Source organism: Neofelis nebulosa, chromosome 16, assembly GCF_028018385.1.
Source record: "Neofelis nebulosa isolate mNeoNeb1 chromosome 16, mNeoNeb1.pri, whole genome shotgun sequence".
Taxonomy (NCBI): Eukaryota; Metazoa; Chordata; class Mammalia; order Carnivora; family Felidae; genus Neofelis; species Neofelis nebulosa.
In genome coordinates this window covers 3,231,354-3,247,062 of record NC_080797.1, presented here as the reverse complement: position 1 = coordinate 3,247,062, position 15,709 = coordinate 3,231,354, and the positions used below count along the sequence as shown (strand labels likewise).

Here is a 15,709-nt window from a genome sequence, read left to right as displayed (position 1 = left end):
GCTGAAATCAAGAGTCGGACGCTTAGCCGAATGAGCCCCCCCAGGCGCCCCGCCATATACTTTCATATTTACAGTGACTGTACTTGGACTTTTATAATCCAGAAACAATATATGTTTAAAAACAGACCAGAAAGTCCTCTAACACCTTGTTCCTACTTAATCTTAGGCTCAGATGAAGGATTACCAACGTGAATTAGAAGAAGCTCGTGCATCCCGGGACGAGATTTTTGCTCAATCCAAAGAGAGTGAAAAGAAACTCAAGAGTCTAGAAGCCGAAATCCTTCAATTGCAAGAGGTTTGTTTACTTACTTCCTCATCCATTTGTTCAAAAAATGTTTACCCTGTATATTCCTCTACCTGGCTAACGGCCAAGGGACTGGTCAGTCACTTTTCGAGCGACTTACCAGGCCGTGCTCCATGTGTTATAAAAGGCAGTGGTGTTGATTTAGTGTTGGGAAGCATCGGGATGGCTGAACTCTAAGTGTTCTAAGACCGCCCTGGTTTACACAGAAGCACTATTCCTGTGATACTTAAAAGGGAAGCTGCAGGTTTCATTGACTCCCCGAGCGATTCATCTTCTGATCACTTCTTTCAGTTATCTGTTTTGGAAGTTCTCCTGAAGAGGGACTGACGGGGGCTTACGTGTGCTATGGGGTCACGTCCGCGGTAGACACACCTGACTGTGCAGGTTTATTTTAACAGCTTTATGGAGATGTGAGTGACGTACAAAGAACTGCACACACGCGATGTGTGTGTCCACACATCGCTGTGTGAACGGTGAGCACAAGTATTCCAACCTAGGAAAGGGAAGAGCAACTTAAGTTGAAATGTTCTTATCCGTTAATACGAGAACACGCCCACACAAACACCTGCAATGATGGATCCGTTGTCACCAAAGACCCTGAATGTAGAGCAGAGTTTGCAAGAAAGAAGGGTGTCGGGGATGGAGGAGGGACTAAAAACCAAGTGAGTCGACACTGAGCGGACCCCAAGGTCCCTGGGAGAGGCAGCTTGTGGTTTGGATCCCTCTTTATTTTGTTTTCCTTGATTTTTGTTCTGATCCTTACTTCCTTTGGGTTTTTCTTTTTCTGCTTTCTTGAATCGCACACGTTAATTTTCCATTTTTTCTCTTGTCCGGTTCTGCTCCTAGAACACTGCACATTCCCCTCCAAGTCCTGTCTTCACTGTGTCCTAAAAAATCTGTGCTCTCGTCACCATTTAATTCCAGTTTTTTCTCATTTCAGTAATGGTTTCCTTTATTCCATGAACAACTTAAAAGTGTGGTTTAAATTTCCAAATGGGTGGATTTTTGTTCTTGTTGATTTCTGTTTTCTTGCACTGTGGCTAGAGAATAGAGACCAGAGCAGCTGTAGGGTCTAGAACGTGACCAGTCTTTAAAAATGCTCCACATCTGCTTAAAAGAACACCTGCTCCTCCGTGAAGCAAATGTTCAAGATCTGTGTGGTCCATCGTGGAGCTGACGGGGACACGCTCAGGGGAGGGGGCTCTGGGAGCCTGCCTCCCGGAGGCCCCCAGGGCACGAGCTGCGTACCCAAGCACACTCCCAAGCCTTTTCAGAAAGTGTTTGTTTCAGACTTTAGATAAGGGAGAAGAGACCCCCTGGAAAGCTAGCCCTGCCCTTCTGTTTTTTTCCTTCCCTCAGGCTCCTCCCCTTTCTCCCACGGGTTCCCCAGTGGGTATCCACGGCACGCCCGGCCAGTGGGCAAGGGACGGAGCACCAGAGGCCAGGTGGTAGAGCTGATGCCCAGTGTTTGTTGATCAGAGGCCCTGGGGTCGGGCCCAGAGCATCGTGGCTGCCGCCTCCCAGCTGGGCTCGCTCCACCCCACGGGTCAGGACGGCATGTGCCGGAACCCGGGCCTTTGGCCTACGTCCCGTGCGCTAACGTAAGAGGTGAACGCGCGTGCCAAGCACACGGGCGAACTCTTTATGCGGCCCTGCCCCACAGGCATCTTTAAAGCTGTGCTTTTGCCAAATCCGGCATTTTCAGGAAGCGCCACCCGGTGGCAAGAGGCCCAGACGGGGAGAGTCAGAACCCCGAGTTTCTGCCGCCCACCAGTCTTGGCACTTGGCGGATCGCGTCATCCGTTAGGCCTCCGTTTCCTCACCTGTGCAGTAAGGGAAACGGCGCAGCTCTCAAATCCCGAGAACAGGATTTTAGTCTTGACCCACGTGGGCTAAGAAACGCACCCTGGCTGCCTCCGGTGGCGAACCCTCTTCCGAAGAAATTTGTGGAAAAGCCGCGCACCAGGCAGTTCTTCCTCCAGAGGACGGGCCCGGCCTGCGGTTCACAGAGAGCCCCGCACCGCCTCAGATCCTGCCTCCCACCTGCTTCGGGAGCCAGGCCCTGCTTAGTGCACAAGCCTGAGGGCTCACCCTCGCCGACACTCCCCACGGGAGCTGTGGTCCTCACTTCCCTGCACAACTACCGTGTTTCCTGGGACCTTGATGTTCACTGGTCAGTCCCGTGGACCTGACCTCCAAACTGCACTACTGTGTATGTGACAGGTCCTTCAAGACCGTGAGCCGGTATAGTTGCGGGCTTGCAGGAGGTCTGTGCCGAGTTTAGGATTAAGAAACACCCGCTTTCTAGGGAGGGTGGGAACAGAGCTGCCTCTTCCGTTGGAAATGGCAGCAGAGCCCTCCCGTGGACCAGGAGTCCCTCTGGGGACAGTTGTGCGGAAGGACGTGGACAGTAGCACGTCACCCGGCTTGTCTTCAGCCAGGCTGTGGCTTAATCTCTCAGGCCCGGCAGCAGCAAGGGGGCCCGAGCCAGGGTGGCCGCGGCCGGCAGGCTTCACATTCGAGGAACCCGTTACCCGGAGCTTAAATCCCGCTCCGACCTTCCTTAGGAACTCGCCTCCTCTGAGCGAGCCCGCCGCCACGCCGAGCAGGAGAGGGACGAGCTGGCCGACGAGATCGCCAACAGCGCCTCTGGCAAGTGAGTCTCCTGGCAGCGGGCGGGAAGAATGGGCTAGAAGCCGGCGACGGTGCGACCCTCCCCGCTCAGGCGCCTGCCGCCCATCCCCCTGGGGGCACACCTGTCACACCGGGAAGGCCGGGTCGTCTGGCATCTAGAAGTCCGTAGTTGACTTGCTCATCCGCTCGGAGCCTGCACGGACGGGCACAAGTTGCTGAGCGTCCAGACTGCCTTGGCGCCGGTCGGCCGCACAACCCAGGCAGGCCCCACCCCCTCACCAGCCATTCCCACCGCAGGAGTGAAGGAGGCACAGTTGGAGCTATAGCCCGACTGGCGCAGGCCGTGCGGCCCGGCCGCGCAGGTCTTCACGCCCAGGCTCGCGAGGCTTGGCAAGCAGATGCCTTAAGACTTTGAACGCGTTTCTCGTGAAGTCCTAGTTTTTTCCAGTGAAGACTCTTTCTCCATTTAATTACTGCCCTGAGGATTCATCACGGTCCTCTTCTAGCACAGTCCAGGGTAGAGGGTGCCAGGATCATTTTGGAGGTGGGCCCGGGCCGTGGAGGACAGAGGGAGGCGCGGCAGGGAGAAGGGACGGGGCCCGGGCTGGGGTGGCGGGTTCGGAAGCGTCCTCGCCGGGGCTTGTGGACAGACTGGGGGACGGGGATGGGTGCGGGGGAGAGACGAAAGCCCAGAAAGCTCCGGCGGCGGGGAGGTGAGCTCCCGGGGTCGCGCCGCGGCCCCCGCTCTGACCGCTGTCCCCTCCCCGCCCGGCCAGGTCTGCGCTGCTGGATGAGAAGCGGCGTCTGGAGGCGCGGATCGCGCAGCTGGAGGAGGAGCTGGAAGAGGAGCAGAGCAACACGGAGCTGCTCAACGACCGCTTCCGCAAGACCACGCTGCAGGTGGCCCGCGCCGCGGCCCGGCGCCCGGGAAGGGCTGCGCCGCCCCCGTGGCGCGAGCGACTCAGCCCGGCTCTCCTCTCCAGGTGGACACGCTGAACGCAGAGCTGGCGGCCGAGCGCAGCGCCGCGCAGAAGAGTGACAACGCGCGCCAGCAGCTGGAGCGGCAGAACAAGGAGCTCAAGGCCAAGCTGCAGGAACTGGAGGGCACCGTCAAGTCCAAGTTCAAGGCCACCATCTCGGCCCTGGAAGCCAAGATCGGGCAGCTGGAGGAGCAGCTGGAGCAGGAAGCCAAGTAAGAGGGTGCGGCCGCCCTCACCCCCAGACCTCCCTGCGTCTCCACTGCAGGCCGGGTCCGGGCCGAGCCCGGGAGCCGCAGCCCAGACTGCCACACGCCCCTGGCCCTCTGGTGGCACGGGGACACCTGTCACCCGAGTGGGAGACAGAAGGTGGTGGTGGCAGCCCGTGCTGGTGACTTCCTGGTGCCAGACGAACCCCGGGCTTCCCGCTGTCCAGACTCCACTGCGTCTGGATAAAAGGGCTTGTTGGCGGCCGCCGTAATTAACGTGACTCGCCCTTTCCAGCTAACTCCCTGGCTGTCCATTTTTGCATCACGTCTGTGAAGGAACAAAAGAACATTCCCTGTTCTCAGTGCAGTTCTCCATGTGGCCTATCAGGGCCTGTGTGGGCCCGTCTAGAAGCCTGCTGATTAGCTTGGCTCCAACAAGAGTCACTGTTAGAGCCGCACTAGCCCCTAGCGTCTTGGTAGGCAGTCCGTCAATTTTAATTGAAACGGTCAGTTAATAAAGTGGGTCTTGGTTTGCTTGGTTTTTAGGCTAAAAAGTTAGGTAATTAGAGTAACCAAAGTTTTGTCCTCAAAAAGTCTGAATTCAGTTTATGGGACAGGTAGCTTTGCCCTTGAGAAGATCACTGAATAAAGCGACCGATAGCCGTGTGTCAAGCCCCGACACATGCACGTTTTCCGCCTGGCGCCATTAGGATACGGGAGAGGGAACCCAAACGTTAAGCAGAGGGGAAACCAAGGTTTCCGGGCCACAGTAATTACACCATCATTCTGGTCAGAGGTCCTGGAAAAAGTCTAGCTTGTGTCCTCTCCCGGACAAAAAGGACCTTAAAAACACTGTCCTCGTTCAGCTATCGTTTCTAGAGCTGCAAACACTAACGCGTTGGTCACTTGAACAGGGAACGGGCAGCCGCCAACAAGCTAGTCCGCCGCACGGAGAAGAAGCTGAAGGAGATCTTCATGCAGGTGGAAGACGAGCGTCGCCATGCAGATCAGTACAAAGAACAGGTAAGGGAAGAAGGCGGGCCCGGCGTTACCGGCTGACTGGCGAGGACAAGAAAGTGTCACAAAGCGTGTGCCGTCCTCCCCCTGAAGGCCCAGAGCAGCTCCTGGGCACTGGCTGGACTCAGGCTGGACACGGACAAAAGAAACGTGCCGTGTGCGGGACCTGCGGGGTCTTCTCGCCTGCACCCAGGCACCTCTGTCTCCGCATCGAGGGGAAGCGCTAAGGGGACCGGTTGCCGCGGCCACGTCCGCTCGGTCTGCTGCCTGGGGAGCCCTGCTCTCCCTCTGGCTCTCCTCTGCCGTGATGAGACTCGTCACCGCAGACACGGGGAGGGAAGGCGGGCTCCACTCAGGCTCTCCCTCCGTCCCCCACCTTCGGGACCTAGCGACACCCAGGGCAGTTCCGGGAGGGTGAGACCCGCGAGGCACTGGCGCGTGTCTGCGTCACAGAGTTCCAGTGTCCGCTCTCCGGACGGCTCTGCACTTGAATCCAAACGTACCCTCCAAGACACCCGCATTGAACGGACTGTAGAAACTGCCACCTGCTAGGGCTGGAGACCGTCCACATCGTTGGCTCTCGTACCCTGCAGGAAGAGGGATCCCTCCTCATGATCCCACGGGGCACTCCCGTGAAGACCCTAAACTGTGTCGTTTCTGCGGAAAACTCAAGGCGGGCGGGGGGGGGGGGGGGGGTAGGATCTTACATGTTTTCAGTCTCCTTTAGTATATGGTTTGCTTGGTAGACACTGGCTTTGCTGAGAGTGGCAGGCTGACCAAGAGGCTCAGCCCATCCCCCGTGTGTGTGTGTGCACGGACGTACATGTGTGCGCTCACGTGCTCTCGGGGTGGTGAGCTGTGCTAGATGCTCAGGATGTGGCCGTGCTGACTCTGGTCTCCCCGCTGTGGCCCGACTTGGTCCCGTGACCTCCCCAAGATGGAGAAGGCCAACGCCAGGATGAAACAGCTGAAACGGCAGCTGGAGGAAGCAGAGGAGGAAGCCACGCGTGCCAACGCGTCTCGGCGTAAACTCCAGCGGGAGCTGGATGATGCCACGGAGGCCAACGAGGGCCTGAGCCGCGAGGTCAGCACTCTGAAGAACCGGCTGAGGTGAGCGACCCCAGGGGCTTCCGGGACAGGCGCTGGGTGTCGGGAGAGTCCGTGGCGGGAGCTTGGCCAGCAGCCGCGTCCGTGGGCCTAGCGCCCGGGCCGGAGGCCCGCTCAGGTTCACGTGCGGTTACTCGTTCTCGCCCCCGAATCGCTTTGCATTCACCCCCTCGGGATTCCCGACCTTCAGCGGTCCCGCGCCCCTGATTAGTGGACCACGCGAATGCCCGGCACGAAGCCGCAGGGCCAGGCCAGGTGTCCGTCCTTGTCCGGCCGTCCGCGGCAAGGGGGCCCCGGTGCTGTCGCCCTCCTCCCCACACGGACTCCGGCCTGCGCCAGAGCCCCACGCTCCCTCTCAGAACGTGCCAGCATGGGCGTCAGCGAACAGGCCGTGCGCTGCTTTGTGCACAGCAAGCTAAGGACGTTTTTACATACAAAGGGTTCTAAAAAAAAAGCCAAAACGAGAACGTGCACCGGAGACCTTCCTGGCCCCCAAAGCCTCGATAAAACACGGCCTGTCTGGCCGCTGTAGAAATGCTGCTGCTTGGTCGGCAGGCAGGACCCTGCCTCTGTCCGTCTTCCTTCCCATCTCTGTCACAACAGCTGGCTCGGGCGTCGCAGGCCGGGGCCCTCCCGTTGGGTGCACCCCGTGCTGGCGGGGGTGCAGGAGAGGCGGCCGCAGGGCCTTTCCTGACCCCGCCCGCCCACCCCACGCGGCGTCCTGAGGAAGGGCGCCCAGCTCGAGCCCGGAGATGGCGGAACCACCGCACAGCTCCGTCGTCTGCTCTGTGTCTGTCCTCTCCAGGCGGGGCGGCCCCATCAGCTTCTCCTCCAGCCGGTCTGGCCGGCGTCAGCTGCACATCGAAGGGGCCTCGCTGGAGCTGTCGGACGACGACACGGAGAGTAAGACCAGTGACGTCAATGAGACGCAGCCGCCCCAGTCCGAGTAGAGCCCCAGGAAGCCAGCGGAGGCGGTACAGAGGGACGGTGGGGACTCGGCCGGCGCCAGCCTGCCTCGGGGCCTCCCACACGTTGAGGAAACTGGCGAGCTCTGGGATTCCTTCCTGAAAGATCAACTGTGTCTTAAGGCTTTCCGGCCTCCACATACTGTATCCTGCTTCAGATTTAAGTACAGTTGCTCCCCGTTTTATATATATACGTCCACAAAACCTACACCTATTAAACAGACTGTCTCATCCTTGCATCTATTTTCCATATATCCACCAAGAGACCATTTTATAATCCATGTTAAGAAGAGAAATCGTTTTCCAGACAAACTCCAGACCCTCATTGCCAGTCGCTGGGTTATCGGGGGGGGGGGGGGGGGGGGGGCAGCCCTCCCCTTCTTCCCACCCCCCCCCCCCCCCGTGGCTGCCCAGTCGCTCTGCATGCTCTCTGTCGACAGACAGGTAACTTAGTTCTGTGTTCATGTGGCCCCTGACTCCTCAGCCACATCCAGTCTCTTAGAACATTGTGGAACGTAAGCTGCACTCGTATCTCCTTATATTTCCTCCGAATAACGATCGACACTATTTCAGTGAGCAAACTGTGAAGGGGGCTTCGGAAAGACCAGGAGGGTGGGGTCGCGTTGGGGGGGAAGCGGCATCCGTTCGGGGTCACCATGAGTTGGCGACGTCGCCACATCTCTCCCTGTGATCGGTCCCCGGCCAGGGCCGGTCCGTGCGGCCGCGGGTGGCGGTCCCACGCGGACCCTGAGCCCCCCAGGCCCTGCCCGTGCGCTCGCTAGTCCTGGTCCAGGCGCAGGCGCAGCCCCGGGCAGAGGGTGGCCCAAAGCCCCCATCCCCCCCCTCCCCCCCCCCCCAGCCAGGCTCGCATGCCGACCTTTGCAAATTCAGCCGCTGCTTTGAGCCCAAAATGGAAACAGTAGTTTTGTGTCCCAGACTCACTCCAAGTTTGTCGAGGAGGTTTTACCGAACCTCGGGAACCGATGCCATCTGCCTGAATGTTGACATGCCCGTGGACGCGAATCTTTTTTCATTTCTCCTCCTCCCTGCCCCCCGGACAGTGTTACAGTGAACATTTAGCATTCTGTTTTTGGTTGATAGTTAAGCAAACTGACATTACAGAAAGTGCCTTAGACACTACAGTACTAAGACAACGTTAAATACATTATTTGCCTCTGTAACAACTTACTGTATAAGTTCTGACTTTGCTTCATATCATGTACCTCTCTAGTCAAAGTGGTATTATAAACATTCAGTGACAATGAATCAGTGTTAATTATAAATCCTTGATCCTCTGCAACGTGCTTGAAAACACCAACCTTTTGGGTTAAAAGCTTTAACATCTGTTAGGAAGAATTTGTCATGTGGGTTTGGAACCTTTGGTTTCCCCCCCTTTACGAATTGTACTGGCTGTTGACCACCAGACACCTGACTGCAAAGAATCTTTTTTCTTGTATTCCCATATTTCTAGACAATGATTTTTGTAAGACAATAAATTTATTCATTATAGATATTTACGCCTGCTCTGTTTACTTGGAGGAAAAAGCACCCGTTGAGAATAAACAGACCTCAATAAACGACAATAATCGTGTAAACGTGGAATCTGTTTTCATCTTCTGTTCTCAACGTCCCACCCGGGCTCTGACTGGAGGCTGTGAACTCCAGACTCTAAACGCGGCCGGCCAGGCCGCCGTTTCCGAGGGCGCTGTGCTCCCAGAAGCTGAGGGGTGACGGACTAGCTCTCTGGGCAGGCTTGGCTAGGAGTCCTGCTCACACAGTGGCCCCGGCGAGTGGACACGTGGGGGGGGGGGGGGGGGGGGAAGGGCCGCTGGGGCTGGAGACCCAACGGTTAGTGGAAAAGGGGGCACTTCAGGGCTGCGAGATGAAGCCTTCAGGAGGGTTTCGGGCACCAACCAGTGCTCATTACCGGATTCCGCGTTTCTAGCGGTTTCAGACCATGGCTTCTGGCAGGACGTCCGCACATGCTTTGGGTAGAGGCGCCCGGGTGGCTCGGTGAAGTGTCCAACTTCGGCTCGGGTCACGATCTCCCAGCTTGTGGGTTCAAGCCCTACTTCGGGGTCTGTGTTGACAGCTCGGAGCCCACTTTAGATTCTGCATCTCCTGCTCGCTCTGCCCTCCCCAAATCCTGCTCACGCTCTCAAAAATAAAAAAACAAAAGGGGGGGGGCGCCTGAGTAGCTCAAGTCGGTTAAGCGTCCAACTTCAGCTTAGGTCGTGATCTTGCAGTTTGCAGGTTTGAGTCCCGCGTGGGCTCTGTGCTGACAGCTCAGAGCCTGGAGCCTGATTCGGATTCTGTGCCTCCCCTCTCTCTGCTGCTCCCCTGCTCATGCGCTTTCTCTCTCTCTCTCTCAAAAATAAACGTTAAAAAATTTTTTCTTAAAATGCTTTGGGGAGGATTCAGGGGTGAGATCCAAGGGCAGCCTCCCTAGTGTAGGCCAATGAGGAGAGGCTGAAATGAAACACGAGGGAACACACAACCCCCTAGAGAATGTGGATTTTTTTTTTTTTTCTATTCCATGACAGTCTCCGGTCAGGCCGGTTCTGGTTGGCCAGGCTGCCTGGCTGTGGTGGGGATGTAATAAAAAAAAAAAGGCAAAAGCGCTCCCTCTGTCCTGTGTCACTACCACACAAGAGGAGGAGTGCAGTACGTTTCACGCGTGTCCTCACCCTCACGTTCAACATCCTACCCAGGCGTCTGTGGACTTGGAGCTTTTCGCAAAAAGCAGGAACCCTTGCCTGGTGGCCGGCTTAACTGGTGTTACGTCGACAGCGGTAACGGTGTTTCCCACACCGCTCGGCCGTCCCGCGCCAGCACAATCAGGAGACACGTCACCTGCGTGGACCGGTCCCATTCCAGATTCCACAAAGACGTTGGCCAGAAGGAACCTCTCCTAACAAGCCACCGCTTTGTAGTCCAAGGAGAGGCAGCCCACGGAAGAGGGTGTGCGGGAGCGGGGCTCCGAGCGGGTCAGAGACTCAAGCCAGCCAGCTGCCACCCAGCAGGGGCCTGGCACATCGTGCGGAAGATTTCAGGCCGGACCGGGGAGAAGCCCTGTCCTTTGCCGAGATGAGGTTGAGACGCAGTCGGGCTCTGCTGGGGTTTTACCTCCGAGCTGTCATGCAGAACACGGCAGGCGCTTCCTTTTTTAATGCAGATGGCCCAGAGATTATTTTAATTTGCTTTAGTGGGGATAACAGACCTGTCCCTAGCCTGGCTGGCTTGAGAGTATACTTTTTTTTTTTAATGTTTTTATTTTATTTTTGAGACAGAGAAAGACAGAGCATGAGCAGGGGAGGGGCAGAGAGAGAGAGAGAGAGAGACACAGAATCCGAAGCAGGTTCCATGCTCTGAGCTGTCAGCACGGAGGCGGACGCGGGGATCGAACTCACAGACCGTGAGCTCATGACCGGAGCTGAAATCGGACGCGTAACCGACTGAGCCGCCCAGGAGCCCCGAGAGTATACTTCGGAAACCCCGCCATCAGAGAGACCAGCCCTGTCACATTTCCGTACTGCCACCGATCTTCCCCATCCCTGGAAACCCCAACATCGGTGAAGTATGGGCCAGAGCACCAAACTTGCTCCCAGCCAGCCCTCCCTATGGCTCTGGGTCTGACCGACCTGTGGCCCCTTCCTCCTGAAGCCAGTGTGGTCGGGACAGAGAGGTGGCTGTTGTCAAGGCTGGGGAAGAAGAGTGCCCACAGTTGTCACACTCCAGGAAACACCACACCCTGTCAGGTGGAACGTGACCACCTCAAAAAAAGAAGAAAAAAAAAGAAAGAACCCGTAGTGGAACAGGCCATGGGCTGGAAAGTTTAGGAAGTGAGACGGTGGCTTCTCTCCCCTGGTTCCAGGACAGGGCGTGAAGCTGCAGCTGAGACCAGAGCCAAGTCCCAATCCGCAGAGGCTTCCAGTCACTCTGGGAGGGATACGTCTGCACCGACAGCTTTCCCGCATCCCAGGCGTTGGCTAAGACGCCGTGTCCTGTGCCAGCTGGGAGGACCAGCCGAGGACCCTGCACGCCCGGCTGCCATTGGGGAATCTAGCAAATCGCGTGAAGGGTCTCATGCAATTCTTGCCAGAAATCAAACGCGAAACTCTCTAACAAGGATGCGGAACCAGAAATTCGCATCTGAGTAAGTCAGCGAGGTCTGTTTATTTTTTGAGTAGCCTAATGGCTCCCTCCCTGCTGCCCGGATGTCATGAAACCTTATTTAATGATGTCACGTGACACAATCAAGACCGTGAAACACTGGCTCTGACACAGCCCTCCCTCGAAGTGCTGTGCTGCACAGATTCTGAGATGCCCATGTTCTCACATATGGGCATCATCTCCCACGATCGCCATCAACAAGGGGCAACTGTGACCTTGTCATCGCCAGGCTCCTCCTGGTCAGGTCGGGAAAGCCCGACATCAGACCTTGCAGAGTAAGTATCAGCAACTTAGAAGAAACTTCTGGAGCCAAGAGCAAAATAAAGCTCTTCAGTAGTGCTGAACGTCACCAACGCCCACCATGGCCCAGAGGACAACGTTGTTTGGGGAAACACAACAGAACTCTGGGCGGTGACAGTTCAGAGCGCCGGAACCACAGTGCAAAATTTCAAGAACACCTCTTCTGTTTTACTTTTTATTTATGAACCGTGATATGGAAACGTGCCTAACGTGGTCAGAAAGAGCTCTTTCAATAAATATAAAAAGTCTAAACGAGCATTTCCCTTGGCGCAGTTTTCTTAATGGGTCACAAAATAAAGGTGTATCTTACGGGTGCTGGGTTTGAGATTCTAGGAGATTCTGGGGAGCCTGAGGGGTATGTGTATTTTTAACTTGCCCAACAGGGACGACCAGTCGGCCGGCAGAGGTCAGGGAGCCCCTGCTTTGTGCTCCCGGCCCGAATTCTCAGCACAGAGGTCTCCGGGCCAACTTGGCCCAGGAAAGAAAATCTGTTTGGTCACTTCCATTTTGAAAAATGAATTTGGGCAACTTCACAGGCAACTGTAGAACAAACTATTTGCATCTTTTTCTTTTCTTTTTTTTTTTTTAAATAAAGCTGCAGACAACACGCTCATCCGTGTCCATTTCCCAGTGGCTACTCCCATCCCCATGTGTTAGCACGTCCGCACGCCCACATCTCAACGGCTCCGTGGTATCCTGTTCGGCTACGTAGTCCTCCTGACCACTCCCCGGCCATCAGACATTCACGTTAATGCCGCCGAGACTGTTTTATTCGTCCTTACTGCTATGGGCGATTTTCCCAAAAGGAGAAAGAGAAGAGTTTTCCTAGCAGATCCCACTGCTACACTGATCAAAAACTTACAGAGAGTAACTTAGTGACACCAGTAATGCAAAAGTGTACCTATTCTCCTAAATCCTAGGTGACAACGGAACTTGATTTTTTTTCCTCCCTGGCTAAAGCAATCACTATCTTTGGAGACAAAAAAACCGTGTTTCTTAACTCCACCGACTACCTACAGGGAGCAACGGGGCTCTGAGCTCATTCAGACCTCCCTCTCCTGACCGTGAATCCAAGCGCGTGCCAGAGAACCTACTGCCCAGGCCTGCCAGCCGAGTGCCCTCCTCCCTCGCCTCCCACCGACGGATCGTGACAGATCGTGACGGGGGTATCAGAAAACACCCCACAGACGGACAGATCTGGGTTCAGCGTGCCTCGTTTCCCTCGGGGAGGCTTCAGAGCGGACAGGAAACCCTAGCAGAAGACCTGTGGGGGCAAGCGTGACTCTGAATGGCCAACCCCATGTGGTCGCCCGGCCCCAGCACCTGCAAGCTGTGTTCTCGTTTCAAATTTGCCTCTTGACGCGCGCTAGCTGATAAAGGAAGTCCGCCACGTTAATCCTTACAAAAGGGATACCGCGTTCCCCCGTGTATCATGTTTTTAACTGCCACGGGACCAGTTTTCAGGTAAGACGCGTGAAGTCACAGGGAAGTGACTCACAAACACGCCTCCTCACCCGGCCCCCATTTTTAGGAAAGACTCAAGCAACAAGCCTCCGTTTTTAAGGTCCAGCTAATGTTCTCAATTTGCTTCAAACTTTGGGGCAAATATAGACAGGAACACAGTCGATGAAGTAAAGCTGGAATGATGAAAAGGCTCATCTTAGCGTCCTCTAACCTCACTGCTGGGACCCATCCCCGGGCTGGCCTCGTTCCCACCAGCAGCCAGCAGCCAGGCAGGACGGCTCTCCGCCCCCGAACACCTCCCCTTTCCCAGAGGTGCCAGTGTCCACGTTGGCCCTCGGAAGGGCCGGCTGGGAGCAGCAGAGTCGGTACCCGACCGGCACAGGCCTGGGAGACCAAGCTTGTGTGAGCCCCCACGGCTCGTCGTTTCCAAGCAGCCAAAACCAGCCCATCTCCTGAGACATGAAACAGAGTCGAGGCCAGCCAGCGAGGCCCCAAGCCTGGAAAAGTGGAGCATACAGCAGAAAAGACCCAAGCTGGTTTCCAGTCCCGGCTTTTCTGTGACCTTGCTGTGTGAGCTCAGGCCCGAAACGGAAACTCTGCGCCCCCCTTCCCATCTGAAAGCTGGGCTGAGCCAGCTCTTCCTGCTCTCAGGCCACCTGTGTCTCGTTCTCCCGTCCTCTCCTGAGCTCAGCATTACACCTCTGGCTTCTGCCCTTAACTGAGTTGATGGGGTGCAGTTTCTGGCTATTCTGGGCTGGAAGGAAGCAGAACACTGGCCCCTGCTCGCCTGTAGGAAGGCGTCTGGGGGGCAAGGGGTGGGCACGGGCGGTGAAGCTGCGTGTCACTACCTGGGGGGACCGGCGCAGGGAGGGCTCGCTCCTCAAGGGTTCGTGAGAGCCGGGCTAAGCAGGGCATCAGGAGTCCTGGCGAGAGAGCACACTGAGACGGGCGGCTGACGGCTGGATGGGCAAACAGTCCAGGGTTGGGGCGCCTGGGGGGCTCAGTCGGTTAAGAGTCCGACTTCAGCTCAGGTCACGATCGCACGGGTACGTGGGTTCGAGCCGCGCGTCGGGCTCTGTGCAGACAGCTCAGAGCCTGGAGCCTGCTTCGGATTCTGTGTCTCCCTCTCTCTCTGCTCCTCCCCTGCTCACACACTCTCTCAAGAATAAATATTTTTTAAAAAGTCCGTGGTAACTTTCATGCCTGGTGACATAACGTACTATCTGGGCAAGTATAAAGTAACCTCTTCAGCCAAATGATCCAAACGGAAGGCGGAGGACAAGACCAAGAAGTCGGCCGGCTTCCTCAGGGGCTCCTGTGCCAGGGGCTGCTGCCCCTACAAAAACACCCAAAAATACATGAGGGTCTCCTCCTGAAGCCTGCAGCTTACCCGGCCCTTTCACGGACCTGGCCCGTGCTCTCCTGGACCCAGAGGTGGCAACACGTGGTAAATGACAGACACATGGGTTCCTGCAGCCAGCGCCCCCCCGCCCCCCAGTCATCACCGACCAACGGTCTGCAGGGGATGATCCCAGGGGCGTCTAGCTGGAAGGGAAGTGAAAAATCATCTGGGAGCCAGGGGCAGGATTCAGGGCTCAGGGACGCATCCGTGCCTTAACTGCATTAGCTCCACTTCTGTTTTCCATCTGAGGCTCCTGCATGAACACAGAGACCTGCTAGGTCCTTCAACCTCTGATCGGATCCAATCCTTGCACAGATGGTTGGGAAAGAAGCTGGGAGCAGAGACGAGTTCTCTCCGCAACTGCTCGGCCAGCGCACCCAGGCCCGGCACACCCAGCACCCCGAGGGTCTCTCGGTGAGTCCGCTTACAACACAATCTCCGAACCGACTAACAGGGTAGTTCTGCCCCGTACTAACAGAAGAAATTTTTACAAAGGTATCGGACTTATTCGTGTTTCTTACTTGCTTACAAATCGGATTCGCTTTTCATTCACTTACAGTTTTAAGACTACAGACTATCTGGTTTATTTTCACTCATCATTACAAGCGTTAGGGTTCAGAACCTGACCCATTCGTACAGCCGCCCCAGTCTCCCCGTCCCTCAAATCCAGTCACTTTGCGTCTTTGCTCCCAAACACCCGGCATCTTCCCTCACTTGCCAACATCAACCTGAGGGATGAGGAGAGAAGCCCAGAGCCAAGTGACATCCAGCCCCAGAACACGGACACATGTCCTAAAAGCAACACATCCAGAGGGCCGGCTCCTGGATCCACCACCCTGTCCCTCCCTCCTCCCTCTTCCCAGACCACCATGTGCAGCCCCAGGCCTTCCTGGAAACTCCTGGAAATCACAGCTACGAGCAGAGACCGGCACCAAGAACCAGCATGAGAACACCTGCATCAGACACCTCCTCGGGAGACCGCCCAGCTCTTCTTTGCACCGCCCCCCCCCCCCCCCACACACACACACACACAGCTGCCATCTGTCTGCACACCTCGAGTCAGAACCCCAGGGACATTTCTGAACCTGCTTTGCAACTCTGGTCTTCTCTCCCAGGCTGGCAGAAACCCAATAAAGCAACCTCAATCCGTTTCGTTT

At 56.4% G+C, this 15,709-nt stretch overlaps 2 protein-coding genes across 18 annotated transcripts in view; one reads left to right on the top strand and one right to left on the bottom strand.

Annotated features, from left to right (window-relative positions):
- The window catches only part of MYH10 (myosin heavy chain 10), a 132,184-nt gene extending 124,732 nt beyond the window's left edge, over positions 1 to 7,452 (top strand). For all 8 annotated transcript variants that reach the window (XM_058703103.1, XM_058703102.1, XM_058703100.1 and 5 more), the window contains 7 exons: positions 167 to 295; positions 2,872 to 2,960; positions 3,715 to 3,838; positions 3,922 to 4,130; positions 5,039 to 5,147; positions 6,079 to 6,251; positions 7,054 to 7,452. In XM_058703103.1, coding sequence (XP_058559086.1) covers positions 167 to 295; positions 2,872 to 2,960; positions 3,715 to 3,838; positions 3,922 to 4,130; positions 5,039 to 5,147; positions 6,079 to 6,251; positions 7,054 to 7,198 — 978 coding nt within the window. In that variant the 3' untranslated portion in view covers positions 7,199 to 7,452. The remainder of the gene's footprint in view (positions 1 to 166; positions 296 to 2,871; positions 2,961 to 3,714; positions 3,839 to 3,921; positions 4,131 to 5,038; positions 5,148 to 6,078; positions 6,252 to 7,053) is intronic.
- NDEL1 (nudE neurodevelopment protein 1 like 1) overlaps positions 1 to 15,709 on the bottom strand; it is a 99,431-nt gene that overhangs the window by 27,973 nt on the left and 55,749 nt on the right. The gene's annotated exons all lie outside the window — the stretch shown is intronic.